This window comes from Oncorhynchus clarkii, chromosome 16 (assembly GCF_045791955.1).
Source record: "Oncorhynchus clarkii lewisi isolate Uvic-CL-2024 chromosome 16, UVic_Ocla_1.0, whole genome shotgun sequence".
Lineage (NCBI taxonomy): Eukaryota > Metazoa > Chordata > Actinopteri > Salmoniformes > Salmonidae > Oncorhynchus > Oncorhynchus clarkii.
Genome location: NC_092162.1, coordinates 64,494,594 through 64,516,002, shown reverse-complemented (window position 1 = coordinate 64,516,002; position 21,409 = coordinate 64,494,594). Strand labels below are relative to the sequence as shown.

At 42.2% G+C, this 21,409-nt stretch overlaps 1 protein-coding gene across 1 annotated transcript; it reads left to right on the top strand.

Annotated features, from left to right (window-relative positions):
- Positions 1 to 2,129: 2,129 nt before the first annotated feature.
- On the top strand, positions 2,130 to 19,192 carry LOC139367743 (V-type proton ATPase subunit S1-like protein). Its single transcript, XM_071106062.1, has 6 exons — positions 2,130 to 2,302; positions 15,437 to 15,492; positions 15,698 to 15,774; positions 16,003 to 16,253; positions 16,447 to 16,741; positions 16,846 to 19,192. The coding sequence occupies exons 1-6, from the start codon at positions 2,202 to 2,204 to the stop codon at positions 17,110 to 17,112; spliced, it is 1,047 nt and encodes a 348-aa protein (XP_070962163.1). The 5' UTR covers positions 2,130 to 2,201; the 3' UTR covers positions 17,113 to 19,192.
- Positions 19,193 to 21,409: the final 2,217 nt, after the last annotated feature.

Genomic DNA, 21,409 nt, shown 5'->3' with positions numbered 1-21,409 from the left:
TTAACACAGTGTCCAAAGAAGGGCCAGTAGTATACAGTATTTGACATGTCAAATAAACCTCTATTTCACCAGGATTAAAACCATTTCAATGACAACATGTAAAATGATTGTCACAAGTGTAGAGAGGAGTAAGCAGTCGCAGGTTTAGAACTACTGAGTTTATTAAAGCACTATATAAATAAAAGCGGGATGAAACCCAAAGTGCAGAATAATAAAGTACTCAGGAAATAGTAGGAGAGATTCCTCTCAGGAAAATAAGCCAAATTTACAATGACCGACAAAGACAAATGACAGTGGGAGTATATATACAGTGATTGAGTGGGGATTGGAACCAGGTGTGTGTAATGATGACGAGACATGTCCGGGAGTTGATGAGTGAAGGGCGTTTGCCAGCAGCAGGTTCTGCAGCAGCTAGAAGGCCTAAAGCTGGACAGGAGGGGGAGCCAAAGCGAAGGCTGGTGTGACAATGATCTTCTGTTTCACATGAGGAATAAAACCCATTTCAATGGCAACATTTGAAATGATCCTCTATTTCACATGAGAAATAAAAAAGGTGTCTCTTTTTCATCAAACATATTATATAGATCCAGTGGATCCACTTTGCTTTGTGGCTGGAGTTTCACTTTGGTTGGACTGTGAGCTAAAGTCTACTGTACCTCATCTTTGGCATTAGAGAGACAATCTGGTATGTTGGTGCGATAGATAAGTAAGAACAGAGAGAAGGCTGAGACAGGATTTAGTCAACTCCTGTTAGTGCCTATGAGACTGACTGACCTGTCCCAGCCTTTACACACACACACACACACACACACACACACACACACACACACACACACACACACACACACACACACACACACACACACACACACACACTTCCCCGATCTGGCATGGCCCGCTCAGAGAAACCCAGGCACGTCACTCTCAAGAAGATCAAGAGTCTCGACCCTCTTTCTGCCAAGGACTCTGCTCTATTCATTAAAGAGATTTCTGTTTTTAATCTCAGAGGGGCAACCTAGATTTAGGAAGGTTAAGAGTAAGTAAACATAGAATTAATTAATGTATTCTTCAATGGCAAAGACAATCTACAAAAAAACTTGAACAAAACATCCCTTATCTAACTGTTAAATTCTGTTATCTAATTTCTATAGAATATTCCTGGAGTTCCTATTTCATTTCCCAATAGGTATGTGAATAGCACCTTCCCGTACATATACATGATTTACACTTAACCTGTACATATTTCTATGTACCGTATTTGATCCACAGTATTTGATACACAGTATTTAATACACAGTATTTGATACACAGTATTTGATACACAGTATTTAATACACAGTATTTAATACACAGTATTTAATACACAGTATTTGATACACAGTATTTGATACACATTATTGCTCATAACACATAACATAAATGTGAGAAAGCAGCAGAGAAATACAAATAACAAAAATGTGTCAGACAAATCATCCAACCATATCTTATTGACAGGAAATAGAATAAAAATAGAAACCATCAAAAATGAGGACATTGAGTCATCAGGCCACTCGGGTTGTATGATCCACATTTAGTCCCTTAGCTGTTCAGCTGTTTCTATCATACACATATTCAGCCTCAGTGGACCATTTCCTCTGCCCCGGGCCTCCTGTGCTCACAACAACGCAGAGATCAAGTGAATTATTTCAGCTATTGTGGCAGTACACCCACTGGGGATCTAGATCATGCACTCATAGCTTTTTTTGCCTCCCAGTAAAATAATGTTAACATCCTGTCCTGTCCTCCTACACAATCTGACCTTGACATTCCCAGGTGATTGTTTTTTTCCTCTCTTTCTCTGTGTGTGCGTGTGTGTTTGTGTATGTTTCATGTACATTACTGGTCTGGAGTAGGTATATGGGGATGAGGGGGGGGGATAATAAGCCTGTCTATACTTAGGGTTTGCCTGCAGCTATGCTTGCATGAGAGAGGGAGAACGAGAGAGAGAAAAATAGGGAGGATGACAGAGAAGGGAGAAGGAAGGGAGAGGTGGAAGGGAGGGGCTGTGTGACTGTGTGAGTATGACGCACATTGATCTCTTCTCCTGCGTTGTGACTGGCTGCTACGGCTGTCTGTCAGTGAGCTAAGTGGCTGGCGATACAGGGAAGGAGAGCAGATAATGAAGCGGAGCTCACCAGCGGCAGTCTCCTCTCATTGTCTCAATGGCTGCACACGCGTTCCTCCTGCTCTCCTCTGCCTTGCTGTCTGCCCTCAGCCAGCCCACCCTGTCCTTTGATCAAGTGCCTGCACTCCTAGAGAGAAGGTAAATACCCTCTGTGATTTGGGAGAGAGATTGGGGAGGGGGGGTCCAAGGATGCTGGGAGGCTGATGTGCAACAAGGGTCTTTCTTCCTCCCTCCCTCTCTTTCTATCTTTCTTTCTTTCTTCTTCCCTCTGTCTCCCTCCCCTTCTCTCCCTTCCTGTCTCTCTCTCTGTCTTTCTTTCTCTCTCCCTCACTCTCTCCCTTCCTGTCTCTCTGTCTCTCTCCCTTCCCAGTCTCTCTGTCTCTCTCCCTTCCTGTCTCTCTGTCTCTCTCCCTTCCTGTCTCTCTGTCTCTCTCCCTTCCTGTCTCTCTCCCTATCTCTACTTAAATACACAAGGCATCACATCGGATAACGATGCTGCTGCTGTAAAAGCGTTGTTGAATCTGTGGTCGGATACTGTATGGTTGTGTCTATTTTAGCATGCATCAGGCATTTGTCATTGATCCACGGCTGTTGTCTGTCTGGCATGGAGCAGGTAAATAAGGCCAGGACAATGGAAGGCCAGGTAAATAAGGCCAGGACAATGGAAGGGAGGGGAGAGGAGGAACAAAACAAAGGCATGGGACAGAGGAGAGGAAGGGCTGGTCTGTTGGGCTCTGTTTACAGATGAAGAGAAAGAGGGAGAGAGAGGGTGAGAAAGAGAGAGAGAAAAAGAAGGGTGAGAGGGTGGATGCTACTCGGTCTTGTCTGCGTACACACGGTCCTGCAGGTCAGATGTAGCAAGATTAAATATTCAGAGGCCAAACCCAGGCAGTACAGACCTGTCTCTGAGAGAGAGAGAGAGCAAGAGAGAAAGTGAGAGAGCGAGAGAGGGCCTTTGTCAACACTGCTGCTAGGGGCATTGACGTTGGGAAAGGTGCAGGAATCAATGTTTACCTCTGCATGGAATTTTTATCATTGATGGCAGAGAATGATTTTTCTTTCTCAGCACCACAAAGGGGGGCAATGTTGAGGCTTTATGCTTACTCTCTTGGAGATATACTTCATAACATTACAGTTGTATTCACTATATAACAATTACAATCAATACTACATTCAGAACTACTGGTTGTTGTGAGGATTCTAATGGTTTTCTGTTGATATTCATGGGGGCGGCAGGTAGCCTAGTGGTTAGAGCGTTGGGCCAATAACCAAAAGGTTGCTAGATTGAATCCCTGAGCGAACAAGGTAAAAATCTGTTGTTCTTAACTGACTTGCCTAGTTAAATAAAATAAAAATATTTCAGATGTGAATATTTTGGCAATTTTCGCTTGGCTCTTCAACTAAACAATTACCGGGACAGTATACTTTTGTCTGTTTCCAATGAATAGTTTCACATACTATAGAAATGTTTACACAACCAGACAAAGACATTATGTATCGCTGTAATTGTATATACTGTATTTCCATGTTAAATGAGTCAATGTCAACAGGCTTGACTAATTCTTTCTTTTCTCATGGCTTTGACCATCAGCTACCTTAGTTGCATTCCTTTCTTCTATCTTTCAAAAGTTAACGCTGCATCTTCAAAACAAACAGGAGACAATATAGTTATCCCATGTGTTGTCTGTCTTACTACATACAGTATATTGGTTCCTCTCTGCTCTGCCACAAACTGAAATTCTGTTATATAAAAATAACTGCCTTTAATTTCAAGTGTACATTCAGGGGGGAAAGTAGGATAGTAGAGAAAGATCCATATGAAAGGTACTGTAGAAGGGTAGCTTTAGAGTTTCAATAGGAATGTTATTAGCTAGACCAGGGCTCTACAACCCTGTTTCTGTAGATCTACCGTCCTGTAGGTTTACACTCCAACCCTGTTCCTGGAGAGCTACCGTCCTGTAGGTTTACACTCCAACCCTGTTCCTGGAGAGCTAGCGTCCTGTAGGTTTACACTCCAACCCTGTTCCTGGAGAGCTAGCGTCCTGTAGGTTTACACTCCAACCCTGTTCCTGGAGAGCTACCGTCCTGTAGGTTTACAATCCAACCCTGTTCCTGGAGAGCTACCGTCCTGTAGGTTTACACTCCAATCCTGTTCCTGGAGAGCTACCGTCCTGTAGGTTTACACTCCAACCCTGTTCCTGGAGAGCTACCATCCTGTAGGTTTACACTCCAACCCTGTTCCTGGAGAGCTACCCTCCTGTAGGTTTACACTCCAGCCCTATTCCTGGAGAGCTACCATCCTGTAGGTTTACACTCCAACCCCAGTTGTAACAAACCTGATTCTGTTCATCAACCAGCTAATTATTAAAATCAGGTGTGCTAGATTAGTGTTGGAGTGAAAACCTTCAGGATGGTAGCTCTCCAGGAACAGGGTTGGAGTGTAAACCTACAGTAGGGTAGCTATAGACTCCGGACTAGAGCCATGTCCAACATCACAATACCTTTTAACTGATGAACATTCAACATGCCTGTTATCTTAAACTTACCTGTAAAACATACAGTACCAGTCAAAAGTTTGGACACCAACTCATTCAAGGGTTTTTCTTTATTTTTACTATTTTCTACATTGTAGAGTTCAAAACGTCAAAACTATTAAATAACACATATGGAATCATGTAGTAACCAAAAAAGTGTTAAAGAAATCAAAATATATTTTATATTTGAGATTCTTCAAAGTAGCCACCCTTTGCCTTGATGACAGCTTTGCACACTCTTGGCATTCTCTCAACCAGCTTCATGAGGAATGCCTTTCCAACAGTCTTGAAGGAGTTCCCACATATGCTGAGCACTTGTTGGCTGCGTTCATACTGATTCATACATTCTCTTTTTGTTCATATTGTTTTACCTCTCTTATCAAAGTACTCATTAAACAGAGGACTATTTTCTGATTAACTTCATCTTGACCAGTAGCAGGGATCTGAATCCTGATCCCAAGCAGACCTCACTATATTTATCACACCTCCAAATCTGTCCTGAGGTCAGTTCTTAAGCATGTCACCTGAGTAGCAGCAGGGGACCTTAGAGTCTCTCTAAACGCTTTAGTCTTAATCTGCTCTAATAGTATATTATTAGTCATCACCTGCACGTACAATTAACGTATCAAAGGCATGTAGGAAGGAGTAACGCAGACAGGATATTGGTGCTAAGTGATAATGCCTCCTGACCAGGATAACACAGGTTACAACCTCAACGAGGCTTCCCTGAATAAATGAAGGGTAAATAACACAGGTTACAACCTCAACGAGGCTTCCCTAAATAAATGAAGGGTAAATAACACAGATTACAACCTCAACGAGGCTTCCCTGAATAAATGAAGGGTAAATAACACAGGTTACAACCTCAACGAGGCTTCCCTGAATAAATGAAGGGTAAATAACACAGATTACAACCTCAACGAGGCTTCCCTGAATAAATGAAGGGTAAATAACACAGATTACAGCCTCAACAAGGCTTCCCTGAATAAATGAAGGGTAAATAACACAGATTACAACCTCAACGAGGCTTCCCTGAATAAATGAAGGGTAAATAACACAGATTACAGCCTCAACAAGGCTTCCCTGAATAAATGAAGGGTAAATAACACAGATTACAACCTCAACAAGGCTTCCCTGAATAAATGAAGGGTAAATAACACAGATTACAACCTCAACGAGGCTTCCCTGAATAAATGAAGGGTAAGTAAAACAGATGACAATTGAAACATATCCTGGTAAACTACTTGATGTATAAGGCAGAGGTAGAGAGAGGCCCAGAGAGGTAGGAGACGCTGAGAGTTCATCGAGGTACCAATCTCCATCTCTGTAGAGCAGTGCATATGAACAGAGTCACTGCATTGGCAGAGCGGGCTTGTCCTGTTTACTGTTTGATGCGTACCACACCTGCTCCAGCATAGCCAACTCAGCCCAGTAGAGAGTGTATGTGTATCATTCTGTTGTTTGTGTTATCGTTTATCAATGTATGTTTGTGTGTGAATGGGTGCATGGTATACAGTACATCTCCATGAATGTTTGTGTGTCTGGACTGGTGTATGACTCTTTGTATATTTGAATATGCAGATGCTAGTGCGTATAGTTTATATATGCCTGTTCCTTCTGTATGACTGTGGGTCCATGTGTCCCTGTGTGTCCTGGTGGCAGGTAGCCTAGCGGTCAAGTGCATTAGGTCAGTAACCGAAAGGGCGAAAGGGCCGACTAGGTGAGAAATCTATTGGTGTACCCTTGAGCAAAGCACTTTAAAGTAATTGCTCTGGATAAGAAAGTTTGCTAAATGACTAAAATATAAATGTGTGTCTGTCTTCTTGTGTTGATGAGTGCCTCTGTGAGGTGAGCCAAGGAGTGGCTGTGGAATAGCTTTGATTATATAAAGGGCCTGTTCAGCACTCGGGCTCCGTGTGACAGGGTCAGCCAGTAACAGGGTTGCAGCTGACCTGGCCAAACTGGCACAGGAACAAACGGTGGGGCTTACTTGCGTTTATATACAAACACTTGCAAGGCAGCCTCTTCCTGCCAGCTGAATCCTGGGTATTCACTCGTGTGTGGAGCTGTGGAGTTTAGGAAACCGGGCTGATGGAGGACCTATTAGTGTAGTTGAGGGTAAAATGAGGTCTTTAGTGTCATTCGGCGCCGTAGGCCCCTGTGTTGATTTAGTTACATTCGATGCATATTGGGTGTAAATCAGATGGGATGTTTTTATTGAGTGGCCGTGTTGTTATGCGTCTGTTTATTTTACGCTGAGTGTCTGGGCAGGAGAACAGATACAGGTGATAAGTCACAGACGTCAACCAGCCTGGCACGCTATCACAGTCTCACATGCCAGGTCAAACTGCCAAACGGCACCACGGCACTACTAGGGCATGCACACATCAAGAATTCAACACATCAACTTCCAACATCATTATCTCAGCACCTCCATTTTAGGGTAAGCTCAGTCTACATTAGATCTACTGTAGCCTGCATCAGAGAAGCTAAACTCCATCGTAATTTGATTCATACACAGAACAGCAGCTTACTCTACATATTGTGCGCAATGGAGAGGACCAAAGGTAGACTACAAGGGACACTATCGTCACAACAGTGGCGGCTGGTGGATGGGAAAATTGGAGGATGAGCTTATGGTAATGGTTGAAATGGGATAGAAAAGCCATCAAATACTTGGAAACCATGTGTTCATTATCATGACAACCCATCCAATCAGAAAGTTCTGGGTCAATAAAGGCAACGGGGACATTAGGAAATGTGCTCCGGGGGGGGGGGGGTTGGGGGGGGGGGGGCAGGTAATCCAAAAGAAGGTGACCTTGCTTAAGGAACATTAATGAATTACACATTTGCGTATTTAATTATGTGTAAGTAAACGCGCGCCATCAGCAGCAGGGTACCACTGTCTGCAGAACACCGCCTGGTCTGAAAAGCATTGAGTTCATCAGTGGTATTTTTTCTGTTTCTGTAAATGAAAAGTACAACACTTTTTGCTAAATAAATACGAAATAGCAAGACTATTTTCTTCTAAAAATGTTAATCTACTAAAAGGTAGAGAAACACCATGCTGTTGTTGTGCATCCCTACGTCTAAATAAATACTAATTAAATGTTCCTTAAGTTCATCAACTCTCCTCTGTTTGGAAACAAAACTAGACAATTAGGCTGTTGTATCCTTTCTGCAACCTCTGTGCATGTTTAGACATTGTAACTCTGCTTCCTAACATGTAGCTAGAATAAGATAAAGGAGGATAAAGGATTAGACACATATGTCATAGGGCAAACAAGTCAGGAAATAGGCATGACAGGGAGCTCTTCCAATTGTCCCCAATGTGCATGGTCCTATTTTCTACTGTTCTCCACAAATAGTGCACTTATTATTTCCCCAACTAATCAAAGCCAGCTTGGTTGAAGCCTATGATTAGTTAATATGTTGAATCACATGTAGGTCGATTGCTTGGCTGGAACAAACGCCTGGACCCATACAGGCTTTTCGAGGATAAGAATAGCCACTCATGGTCTAATCTCTCTTCTTGTCATGCAGCTGGACCTGGAGAGCTCTCGGTGCATCCTGGTGCTCTCCTGGTGTAACGGATGTGAAACGGCTAGCTTGGACCTGGAGAGCTCTCGGTGCATCTTGGTGCTCTCCTGGTGTAACGGATGTGAAACAGCTAGCTTGGACCTGGAGAGCTCTCGGTGCATCCTGGTGCTCTCCTGGCACTAAACTGTTTTTAGCCCCATAGACGCTGCTCCTGTGTTCCACCCCTACAGATAAACTTCTTCATTCTATGTTTAGCAGAGATCTTCCGTGAAGAAAGTGACATGGAAGGGCAAAAAAAGCATCTAACGACGCACTTAGCTGTTCTACTAGTGATCGTAGGGAGTCGGTAAATAACGAGCGTTTTCAAGTGCAAGTTTAGTAACGATGGTTTTAACGATGCTCTTAGCTCGCAGATTTAACGGTGCTACTACGAAGGTTCTAACGATGACCTTTGCTTTAAGATGCTTTTGGGAAACCTGGGCCCGAGGCAATAGCACCAGAGCAAACTGCCTCAGACCATTTAACTGTTCCTGAACAACAGCGTTTGTTACAGCTCTCTAGAAATAGGGTTGGTAATCACTAGACCATGTCACACTGGGCACAAGTTGGTTGAATCAACGTTGTTTCCATGTCATTTCAACAAAGCATATAAATGTGATGACATTGAGTCAACATGGAAAACTGATGGGATTTGCAAAAAGTAAATGAATGAGAAATACATATATATATATATTTTCATCCAGCCTTTACCTAAATGCAATGACATGATTAAAATATTTGTTGGTTTTACTTTGAATTCACGTTAGATAACTCAATCAAATGTTTATCAAAACTAGACATTGAACTGTCATCTGTGCCCAGTGGGGAGTGCCTTTCTGATATCCCTTCCTGAACCCAGATCCTAGAGTCTTGAGCCAGGTGGACAAGTGCACAGAGCCATGTGACTGTCTGATAACAGCAGATGTGTAACAACACAGACATGCCCAAGACCGGGGTATTACATTCCCCAGATGGATAGCTACCCCAGAGGAAATGAACAGGGTAGAAGTTTCTAAATAAAATATAATTTCTTCCAATCCAGCTGATCAGGGTGTTATTAAACAGCCTGTCTAATACCTGGTAGTGTTCAGACAGTGAATTCCAACAAAGAGTAAAGGCCTATGTAAATTGACATCCCAGCTACTTCTGCACAACGTACTATAGGGCCCAATTCAGTCAAGCAAAGCATAGGTAAAGGTTCCACAAGAAAAGGTCAACCAGTGAAGAACAAACACCATTGTAAATACAACCCATATTTATGTTGATTTATTTAAAATGTACTTTTGTACTTGTATTTGTACATCGTTACAGCACTGTATAGAGACATAATATAACATTTCAAATGTCTCTATTATTTTGGAACTTCTGTGAGTGTAATATTTACTGTTAATCTTTGTTTATTTCACTTTCGTTGATCTATTTCACTTGCTTTGGCAATGTTAACATGTGTTTCCCATGCCAATAAAGCCCTTGAATTGAATTAAAGGCAAACCTCATAGCAAGTTCACTCACAATGTTTACTTTACACTGAGTTGTCAATTGGGTTTTAAAAGCTACACTCAACAGTCCCTGCAAGCTATTCCTCTCACAGACATTGTCATTCGATATTGATGCAAAAACAACGTATGAAGTGCTTAAAATATAGGGCAAACCCTCGGAGTGAATCTGCACTGTGGTTGTTCTTTATCTATGCCGAAAAGCATTCCAGCTATTTATTTTACTTTTCCTGTTGAAAACAATATCTCATGTATAAATGTGGTAATGTACACAGACTTAAGAGTAAAAAAATACATGTTTTGAGAAAAATAGTGTTTGTTTTTTTAAACCCAACTGCAAACGTCAAGGTGTCCATTCAATGAGTTGGTCTGATGGGTGCACTGTGATGTCATAGGCCTCCCCAGTGCTTGAGGAACAATAGAGGAGTATTAGAATAGCCCCCCCCCCCCCCACACACACACACTTGTACCATGTTATGAGGATACCTGTACCACCTATTAAGATGAGCCTTTGTTCAGTAAATCAGGTGATAAATGAGTTGTAAAGGAGAGTGAGACTTTAAAGGAATTGGGTGCCTTAGTTTTGACACCAGCCTGATCAGGTCTGGGTGCTGATCAGTTCTGGGTACTGATCAGGTCTGGGTGCTGATCAGGTCTGGGTGCTGATCAGGTCTGGGTGCTGATCAGGTCTGGGTGCTGATCAGGTCTGGGTACTGACCAGGTCTGGGTACTGACAGTTACCTAAGGTAACTGAGCTAAACGACTACCGCCCCGTAGCACTCACTTCCGTCATCATGAAGTGCTTTGAGAGACTAGTCAAGGACCATATCACCTCCACCCTACCTGACACCCTAGACCCACTCCAATTTGCTTACCGCCCAAATAGGTCCACAGACGATGCAATCTCAACCACACTGCACACTGCCCTAACCCATCTGGACAAGAGGAATACCTATGTGAGAATGCTGTTCATTGACTACAGCTCGGCATTCAACACCATAGTACCCTCCAAGCTCGTCATCAAGCTCGAGACCCTGGGTCTCGACCCCGCCCTGTGCAACTGGGTACTGGACTTCCTGACGGGCCGCCCCCAGGTGGTGAGGGTAGGCAACAACATCTCCTCCCCGCTGATCCTCAACACTGGGGCCCCACAAGGGTGCGTTCTGAGCCCTCTCCTGTACTCCCTGTTCACCCACGACTGCGTGGCCACGCACGCCTCCAACTCAATCATCAAGTTTGCGGACGACACAACAGTGGTAGGCTTGATTACCAACAACGACGAGACGGCCTACAGGGAGGAGGTGAGGGCCCTCGGAGTGTGGTGTCAGGAAAATAACCTCACACTCAACGTCAACAAAACTAAGGAGATGATTGTGGACTTCAGGAAACAGCAGAGGGAACACCCCCCTATCCACATCGATGGAACAGTAGTGGAGAGGGTAGCAAGTTTTAAGTTCCTCGGCATACACATCACAGACAAACTGAATTGGTCCACTCACACAGACAGCATTGTGAAGAAGGCGCAGCAGCGCCTCTTCAACCTCAGGAGGCTGAAGAAATTCGGCTTGTCACCAAAAGCACTCACAAACTTCTACAGATGCACAATCGAGAGCATCCTGGCGGGCTGTATCACAGCCTGGTACGGCAACTGCTCCGCCCTCAACCGTAAGGCTCTCCAGAGGGTAGTGAGGTCTGCACAACGCATCACCGGGGGCAAACTACCTGCCCTCCAGGACACCTACACCACCCGATGTCACAGGAAGGCCATAAAGATCATCAAGGACATCAACCACCCGAGCCACTGCCTGTTCACCCCGCTATCATCCAGAAGGCGAGGTCAATACAGGTGCATCAAAGCTGGGACCGAGAGACTGAAAAACAGCTTCTATCTCAAGGCTATCAGACTGTTAAACAGCCACCACTAACATTGAGTGGCTGCTGCCAACACACTGACACTGACTCAACTCCAGCCACTTTAATAATGGGAATTGATGGGAAATGATGTAAATATATCACTAGCCACTTTAAACAATGCTACCTTATATAATGTTACTTACCCTACATTATTCATCTCATAGGCATACGTATATACTGTACTCTATATCATTGACTGTATCCTTATGTAATACATGTATCACTAGCCACTTTAACTATGCCACTTTGTTTACATACTCATCTCATATGTATATACTGTACTCGATACAATCTACTGTATCTGCCTATGCTGCTCTGTACCATCACTCATTCATATATCCTTATGTACATATTCTTTATCCCCTCACACTGTGTACAAGACAGTAGTTTTGGAACTGTTAGTTAGATTACTTGTTGGTTATTACTGCATTGTCGGAACTAGAAGCACAAGCATTTCGCTACACTCGCATTAACATCTGCTAACCATGTGTATGTGACAAATAAAATTTGATTTGATTTGATTTGACTGTACAGCCTGTCTGTAAATTCACTGCATGCTGAGCAGAGGCAAGGTATTGAAACGCATAATCTAACCAAGTTCCCACACACACACACACACACACACACACACACAGATTGAGATGACCACTGGGGGTTTAAGCCACAGACAGCCTAGCCTGCATGGTAAAGCTGGTCGTTATGGATAAATTGACAGAATTATCACGATAAATAGAACCATAACATTCATGTACACTTGTTACCCTACTTTTATATATTACCATACCATTAGCACTACTACTACGGGGCGGCAGGTAGCCTAGTGGTTAGAGCATTGGACTAGTAACCAGAAGGTTGTAAAATCGAATCCCCGAGCTGACAAGGTAAAAACCTGTCATTCTGCCCATGAACAAGGCAGTTAACCCACTGTTCCTAGACCATCATTGAAAATAAGAATTTGTTCTTAACTGACTTGCCTGGTTAAATAAAAGTAAAATACATTTTAAAAATACTACTACTTTGAATGTTGTTACTATCAATTGTACCTGTTACATACGTTTAGAGAATGAATTAGACCAAGGTGCAGCGTGGTAGGCAAACATCTTACTTTATTTAAAATGAACACCGAAAAAACAACAAAATACAAAACGACCGTGAAGTTCTGCAGGCTACACAGCACCTATACAAAATCAAGATCACACAAACTAAAGGAGGAAAAAAGGCTACCTAAGTATGATCCCCAATCAGAGACAACGATAGACAGCTGCCTCTGATTGGGAACCATACCCGGCCAACAAAGAAATAGAAAAACTAGAATGCCCACCCAAATCACACCCGACCTAACCAAATAGAGAAATAAAAAGTCTCTCTGAGGTCAGGGCGTGACAGTACCATTAGCCCATATTAGCAGACTTATTTCCTTTAAACTTCACATTTCTCTAGTAGACTATTTATTGGGATTATCGGTATCAGTAAAATGTCCTCGATAAATTATCGGCGTCAATCATTTTCGTTTTATCTTCCCAGCTCTACTGCATGATCAGCCTGGGCAGGACAGGACAATACAAAGCTGACCAATCACAACTATACTGTAAAATGATTGTGTTTATCCTCTGATACTGCATGTTGGCCACAGCTAGTGTCAAGGTTTGATAGTAAATAAAATAAGCTTTGTATTGGGGAGATATACCACCAGCCCCACCCATTACCAATGTGTAGCTGCCACCAGCATGCCAGCCTTTTGGAGCCAGAAAGTAGTGGTGGGGGGAAAACATTTACAGTTACATACTGGGATATTATTTTTGACGATATATCATATCCTTTTGACAATATCATATTTTCGCTAGTTGTCTGTACCTGCACCAAAACTCTAGTATTGTTCCTTCATAGCTCGTTGGCTGTACCTGCACCAAAACTCTAGTATTGTTCCTTCATAGCTCGTTGGCTGTACCTGCACCAAAACTCTAGTATTGTTCCTTCATAGCTTGTTGGCTGAACCTGCACCAAAACTCCAGTATTGTTCCTTCATAGCTCGTTGGCTGTACCTGCACCAAAACTCCAGTATTGTTCCTTCATAGCTAGTTGGCTGTACCTGCACCAAAACTCCAGTATTGTTCCTTCATAGCTAGTTGGCTGTACCTGCACCAAAACTCTAGTATTGTTCCTTCATAGCTAGTTGGCTGTACCTGCACCAAAACTCCAGTATTGTTCCTTCATAGCTAGTTGGCTGTACCTGTACCAAAACTCTAGTATTGTTCCTTCATAGCTCGTTGGCTGTACCTGCACCAAAACTCCAGTATTGTTCCTTCATAGCTAGTTGGCTGTACCTGCACCAAAACTCTAGTATTGTTCCTTCATAGCTCGTTGGCTGTACCTGCACCAAAACTCCAGTATTGTTCCTTCATAGCTCGTTGGCTGTACCTGCACCAAAACTCCAGTATTGTTCATTCATAGCTAGTTGGCTGTCCCTGCACCAAAACTCCAGTATTGTTCCTTCATAGCTCGTTGGCTGTCCCTGCACCAAAACTCCAGTATTGTTCCTTCATAGCTCGTTGGCTGTACCTGCACCAAAACTCCAGTATTGTTCCTTCATAGCTCGTTGGCTGTCCCTGCACCAAAACTCCAGTATTGTTCCTTCATAGCTCGTTGGCTGTACCTGTACCAAAACTCCAGTATTGTTCCTTCATAGCTAGTTGGCTGTCCCTGCACCAAAACTCCAGTATTGTTCCTTTATAGCTCGTTGGCTGTACCTGCACCAAAACTCCAGTATTGTTCCTTCATAGCTCGTTGGCTGTACCTGCACCAAAACTCCAGTATTGTTCCTTCATAGCTCGTTGGCTGTACCTGCACCAAAACTCCAGTATTGTTCCTTCATAGCTCGTTGGCTGTACCTGCACCAAAACTCCAGTATTGTTCCTTCATAGCTCGTTGGCTGTACCTGCACCAAAACTCCAGTATTGTTCCTTCATACCTCGTTGGCTGTACCTGCACCAAAACTCCAGTATTGTTCCTTCATAGCTCGTTGGCTGTACCTGCACCAAAACTCCAGTATTGTTCCTTCATAGCTCGTTGGCTGTACCTGCACCAAAACTCCAGTATTGTTCATTCATAGCTAGTTGGCTGTCCCTGCACCAAAACTCCAGTATTGTTCCTTCATAGCTCGTTGGCTGTACCTGCACCAAAACTCCAGTATTGTTCCTTCATAGCTCGTTGGCTGTACCTGCACCAAAACTCTAGTATTGTTCCTTCATAGCTCGTTGGCTGTCCCTGCACCAAAACTCCAGTATTGTTCCTTCATAGCTCTTTGGCTGTACCTGCACCAAAACTCCAGTATTGTTCCTTCATAGCTTGTTCTCCATCTTCTTTTTAAATAGGGAAACAATTTGTTTTCAGCACTTTTATTTCCATGTATCGAATCGCAATACATATATAATCGTGAGAATTGCAATACATATCGTATCGCCACCTAAGTATTGTGATATTGTATCGTGAGGTCCCTAGCAATTCCCAACCCTACCAGAATGCTCAGCACACATTGGCTATGATGATCTGGTTAGTGATCAAAAGGTGAACTGCTGAAGGTATAGTATCGTATGGGGACATAGAACATATTGGTTGGCCACTAATAGTATAGCTTGCCTATATTGCCTTGTGCTGGTTTGAAATCTGCTCTGTCAACTCTGAGAAAATATGTGCACGGACATGTAGCTGTATCTTTTAACCACATTTGTCATTTTCTCTTGTCTTTACAGCACAGAAGTCGACTATGTTACAGAGGTCGCATACCCAGCTGTGAGAATCAGAGCGGGTAAATAACAAATCATGTCTCATGATTATGAGCCTGATGCAATCAAGCCTGTCGTAGACATGTTTATGCAGTATCGGTTTAAAAACTACTGCCCAAACACACAGCTTGAAGCATCAATGTCCATGTAGGTAGGCAGTGTATTTGTAAGCAAGTATATTTTAGCCAAATAGTATTTGACTGTTTTATTTGTGTTTCTGTGTGTCAGGTGGTATTGATGGAATGAGCTTGGTGGCTGAGGGTTATGTGCCCACTGAGGAAAGCACACTCAAAAGATTACTGAAGGTAGAGGTCTCTCTCTCTCTGTCTCTCTTCTCGCTCTCTTTCTATCCCCACTCTCTCTGATCCTGTGCATCGCAGTATCACATCGCCCCCTAGGGGACACTGTTCAGATTCTCTACAGTTTGTTTTACTAGTCTTACTATTACTACCGTGAAAACTATGTGTGTGGCGTTTCTTGTCAATCAATTATATTAATTGATCCAATCTCCCCTCTACCTCTCCTCTCTGTAGCGGGACAGCTGGCACCACCTCAACCAGCATGGCCATGACAAAGGCAAGAGAAAGCTGCTCCAGTCCCCCATATTTGGGCCCTACTCTCCTCTGAGCGTGGCCTACAATGGCAAGACCTGCATCCTGTTCAAAGCCAAGCGCCTGGCCGTCCGCTACAAGAACCACACCTTCATAGACCTGACGGAGAAGACCTTCGGACCCAACGCCCCTGTGGACACCAAGGGATCCATCTGCACCAAGGAGAAGGCTACGTAAGTACTGTAAATCATGTCCGACCATGAGTTGTATCGACTGCTATGTAGTTATCAAAAGTTTAACTTATACATTAAATTAATGGAGGAAAATATTGTTACAATGAGATGAGTCCTGTATATCTCACTCAGGATCTACCTACTAAAGGCCCGGTCCTTTTCAATCAACATTTGAGTTTGTTTTTGTATACAGGCTATCACTGAAATTTGGCGATGTGGAGGACCTCAGGGGACTTGTTATCAGGTTGCAGATGTCCAACACGTTCTATGAGTCGGCAGGGCAGAACTGGTTCACCTTAGACAGCGTCCACATCCACTACAACTGGACCCATGAGGCTACATTCAACGCCAGCGAGGTGTACGCCCCCGCCACCTCCTCCTATCACTGCCAGCATGTCAGCAGTCAGCACAAATATGACACCCTCCTGGTGCCCAGCTCACACACCGACACCTCAGCTAACTGGCACATCACGTTTACTGACTTCCAGGTATGGAGCTTTGACTGTTTTTAATGACTGATTGATTTATCTATTAAAAAAACTTGTTTACTTCACCTTGTAATATTTCCTATTTCCTCTCTTCCTCTCTGCAGATCCAGGCGTTCAACGTCATGTCTGATAAGTTTGCGTCGGCCAGCGACTGTGCCACCTTCCTGACCCCAGCCATACTGATGGGCCTGGTGACCTCTCTGATCCTGCTGTTGGTGCTGGCCTACGCTCTGCACATGGTGGTGCACCTCAAACACATCGACCGCTATGAGGAACATAAAGCTATGGTGTATTTCCCACGCAGGCTGAGCAAAGCTCTAGAGCGTAGGGCCTCACAGCAGTACGAGCTACCTGACAAGAACTGCCTGTGAGAGTGGGAGGAAGAGAGAGGGAGAAGATGGAGAGTCGTGGATGCTGGTGAATGAAAGTGGGAAAAAGTTGCACCCACACTGTTTTCCATGCTTCCAAATGTTTGTTTACTAGTGACAACTATTTTCACCTGTTGGCTTTTGCCTGTTCTCTATTATAAGACCAACATGTTAACATGTTAACAATACTAAGCTTTCACATTTTTTGAAGCATTAAAACTGTGTTTGTCTACCATCCTTCCTTTTTTCATTGACCTGAACCTTCACATTCATTTCCTGCCTACGGTTATTGGATGTTAAAACCTCTTGATCGTGGGGTTGAAGGTCAGGAAGAGACCAGGGGCCCTGGAGGGACACAGTGTCACCAAGCTTTCACCTCAGCCAGGCACTGAAGCACCCGATTCAACAGTTAACGACTGCAGCTAACCCTGCCATCGTCCAACCCTGCTTAGGGGCCCTCACCCCTTAGCATAACTGGGCTTTGGAGTGTGGAGTCCCCACTCCCCATCCTAGCATTGACACATTGCCAAATTCATACCAATACAAGGACTCTTTTGTCGAATCTCATGGCATTTTCACTGAATTAGCTGCACTCTGTCATAAATTGAATAAGGTCGTCTAGCACAGTGTTTCTAAAATGGAGTGTAAGGATCCACTGGTAGATCACAGACACATCTTACTGGGTTAAGATAGTACTTGAGCTGGAATCTTGTTTGTGATAATCTGGAGGGTATCTCAAGAATTCTAGAGGGTTTTGGTGGTTTATGTCACAAAACTATTTGGGTACCACTGGTCTGGCACCTGGCTGGAGTGAACTAGATTGGTCACTGTGGCTCTCCTGAACCTCTGGGGTTTCCCACCCTGCCCCTGGCGTAGACTTTTGGGACTTGAATGGACCAGCCGCCAGTCTGAGGGGTTCGACTAACTAGCACAACATGGGTTAGCCTGGCAGGCGCTAATGGCTAACTCTCAACACTAAAGACTAAACATGGAAATAAGCTGCACAAGACTGCCCTTCTGAGGGCAACGAACGATGCGGGTCTATAGGAAGATGTCACTCACTGAGAGTCTATGGAGTACGGACAAGGGAGATGAAGGAGCTGCCAGCCTCGCTGCTGGGTTTTTGACTGCCAAAGTGAAGCTAAAGGATTTTCCATTACGCATGACAATGTGAACATGAGAAGTACAGTTACAATGTAAATAACAAATGAAAAACACTCAAATGTACAGATGTATCTCTCAGCTGAAGTTTTTTTAAATATACAGTGTAATCAAGAAATACTACTAGGTACAGGAAGGCTATTCTACTACTGCTCATAATCACAAGGATATACAGTGCTGTAGATATGTTAAGGTCGTATGATCATAGTTGTTTACTATCTTCAGATGGCGCACAATTACATAGTTATCAGTTAAACATTGTGCTATGATGATCAGTGACAGTATCAATGCATATTTGTTTTTTTCTACAGTATTACCATATAACACTGTCTGTCTTATAATTGTCTTGAACTGGGCCAGACATGACACCCTAGAAGTACAGTCCAGTTTAAAGGTAGATTCAGCAGTATGATATCATTGTCCACAGTGGGGCGACTTCCTGCTTCACAGACACAATAACAGATTCAAATCTGCCAATATTTCCCTGTCTGGGGAAGAGCCAATAGGGGCAGTCTTGGCAGATTATAATTTTGTTGTTGTTGATTTCTGTAAGCGGGATGTCACCCTGCTGTGTGTGATGATGTCATATTGCTGAGTCTACCTTTGATCCAACTGTGACTTTCCAGTACAAATGTAAACATAGGGACGATACTTATGGAATGCCGTCCGTCCGCAAGTACATATAGAGGCCATTATACTCCAGAGACAACACTAGCAACCAGTAACAACATCAGTAACTCACTATTACAGAATAACACTCAGCATGACAGAAAGTAGATCTTACATTCGATATGGCAGTTCTGTCAGTCTGTAGCAGTGTACTTTGGTCATAAATGTATCCTACAAACTATGAAACCAGTGGAGGAGGTTTCTCCATGGAACAATTTATGTAGTTTGATCAATAAACAATAATCAAATTAAATTGCTAAGAGTCGCCTTGTTATGTCTGTTGGCTTATTTTGCCTTTACCACGGTAACGGAATTGCACTGAGACTCAAATTTTTCACTTTAAAATGTATGCCATACAAAAACCATTGATTTCAAGGTTTAACAAACCATACAACTATGCACAATGACTATTTATTTTACATTTTACACGAAGAACTGTGCAGATGCTAAGTTTGGTAAAAGAATTTTGTAAAATCTCCCTCATAATTATGGATATGAATGTCACTTTCTTCATGGTGATGTGGAGGTAGACAAAGGTAGAAATATCCTCCTTTGCATATTTGGGTATTATTCTACACACTGGCTATTACTTTGGTGAACTCTGCCCCCAAACAAGAGCAAATTTGGTTCGGACCCAACCAAATCTGAACCAATCATAGACGTCTATGTTTCACACGTTTGGACATCAAAGTACAGCACAGTTGAGATGAGTTCAGAACAGTATAGTAAAGTATAGTTCAGAACAGTACAGTAAAGTATAGTTCAGAACAGTACAGTAAAGTATAGTTCAGAACAGTACAGTAAAGTATAGTTCAGAACAGTACAGTAAAGTATAGTTCAGAACAGTATAGTATAGTTCAGAACAGTACAGTAAAGTATAGTTCAGAACAGTACAGTAAAGTATAGTTCAGAACAGTATAGTATAGTTCAGAACAGTACAGTAAAGTATAGTAAAGTATAGTTCAGAACAGTACAGTAAAGTATAGTTCAGAACAGTACGGTAAAGTATAGTAAAGTATAGTTCAGAACAGTACAGTAAAGTATAGTAAAGTATAGTTCAGAACAGTACAGTAAAGTATAGTAAAGTATAGTTCAGAACAGTACAGTAAAGTATAGTAAAGTATAGTTCAGAACAGTACAGTAAAGTATAGTTCAGAACAGTACAGTAAAGTATAGTTCAGAACAGTACAGTAAAATATAGTTCAGAACAGTACAGTAAAGTATAGTTCAGAACAGTACAGTAAAGTATAGTAAAGTATAGTTCAGAACAGTACAGTAAAGTATAGTTCAGAACAGTACGGTAAAGTATAGTAAAGTATAGTTCAGAACAGTACAGTAAAGTATAGTAAAGTATAGTTCAGAACAGTACAGTAAAGTATAGTAAAGTATAGTTCAGAACAGTACAGTAAAGTATAGTAAAGTATAGTTCAGAACAGTACAGTAAAGTATAGTTCAGAACAGTACAGTAAAGTATAGTTCAGAACAGTACAGTAAAATATAGTTCAGAACAGTACAGTAAAGTATAGTTCAGAACAGTACAGTAAAGTATAGTAAAGTATAGTTCAGAACAGTACAGTAAAGTATAGTAAAGTATAGTTCAGAACAGTACAGTAAAGTATAGTTCAGAACAGTACGGTAAAGTATAGTAAAGTATAGTTCAGAACAGTACAGTAAAGTATAGTAAAGTATAGTTCAGAACAGTACAGTAAAGTATAGTAAAGTATAGTTCAGAACAGTACAGTAAAGTATAGTAAAGTATAGTTCAGAACAGTACAGTAAAGTATAGTTCAGAACAGTACGGTAAAGTATAGTAAAGTATAGTTCAGAACAGTACAGTAAAGTATAGTAAAGTATAGTTCAGAACAGTACAGTAAAGTATAGTTCAGAACAGTAAAGTATAGTAAAGTATAGTTCAGAACAGTACAGTAAAGTATAGTTCAGAACAGTAAAGTATAGTAAAGTATAGTTCAGAACAGTACAGTAGAGTTCAGAACAGTACAGTAGAGTATAGTAAAGTATAGTTCAGAACAGTACAGTAAAGTATAGTTCAGAACAGTACAGTAAAGTATAGTAAAGTATAGTTCAGAACAGTACAGTAAAGTATAGTTCAGAACAGTAAAGTATAGTAAAGTATAGTTCAGAACAGTACGGTAAAGTATAGTTCAGAACAGTACAGTAGAGTTCAGAACAGTACAGTAGAGTATAGTAAAGTATAGTTCAGAACAGTACAGTAAAGTATAGTTCAGAACAGTACAGTAAAGTATAGTAAAGTATAGTTCAGAACAGTACAGTAAAGTATAGTTCAGAACAGTACAGTAGAGTTCAGAACAGTACAGTAGAGTACAGTAAAGTATAGTTCAGAACAGTACAGTAAAGTATAGTAAAGTATAGTTCAGAACAGTACAGTAAAGTATAGTTCAGAACAGTACAGTAAAGTATAGTTCAGAACAGTACGGTAAAGTATAGTAAA

Coding starts and splice junctions, on each gene's coding strand:
- LOC139367743 (XM_071106062.1), top strand. CDS start 2,202: ATGGCTGCACACGCGTTCCTCCTGCTCTCCTCTGCCTTGCTGTCTGCC. Junction 15,493..15,697: donor AGCTGTGAGAATCAGAGCGG/GTAAATAACAAA, acceptor TCTGTGTGTCAG/GTGGTATTGATGGAATGAGC. Junction 16,254..16,446: donor TGCACCAAGGAGAAGGCTAC/GTAAGTACTGTA, acceptor TTTTGTATACAG/GCTATCACTGAAATTTGGCG.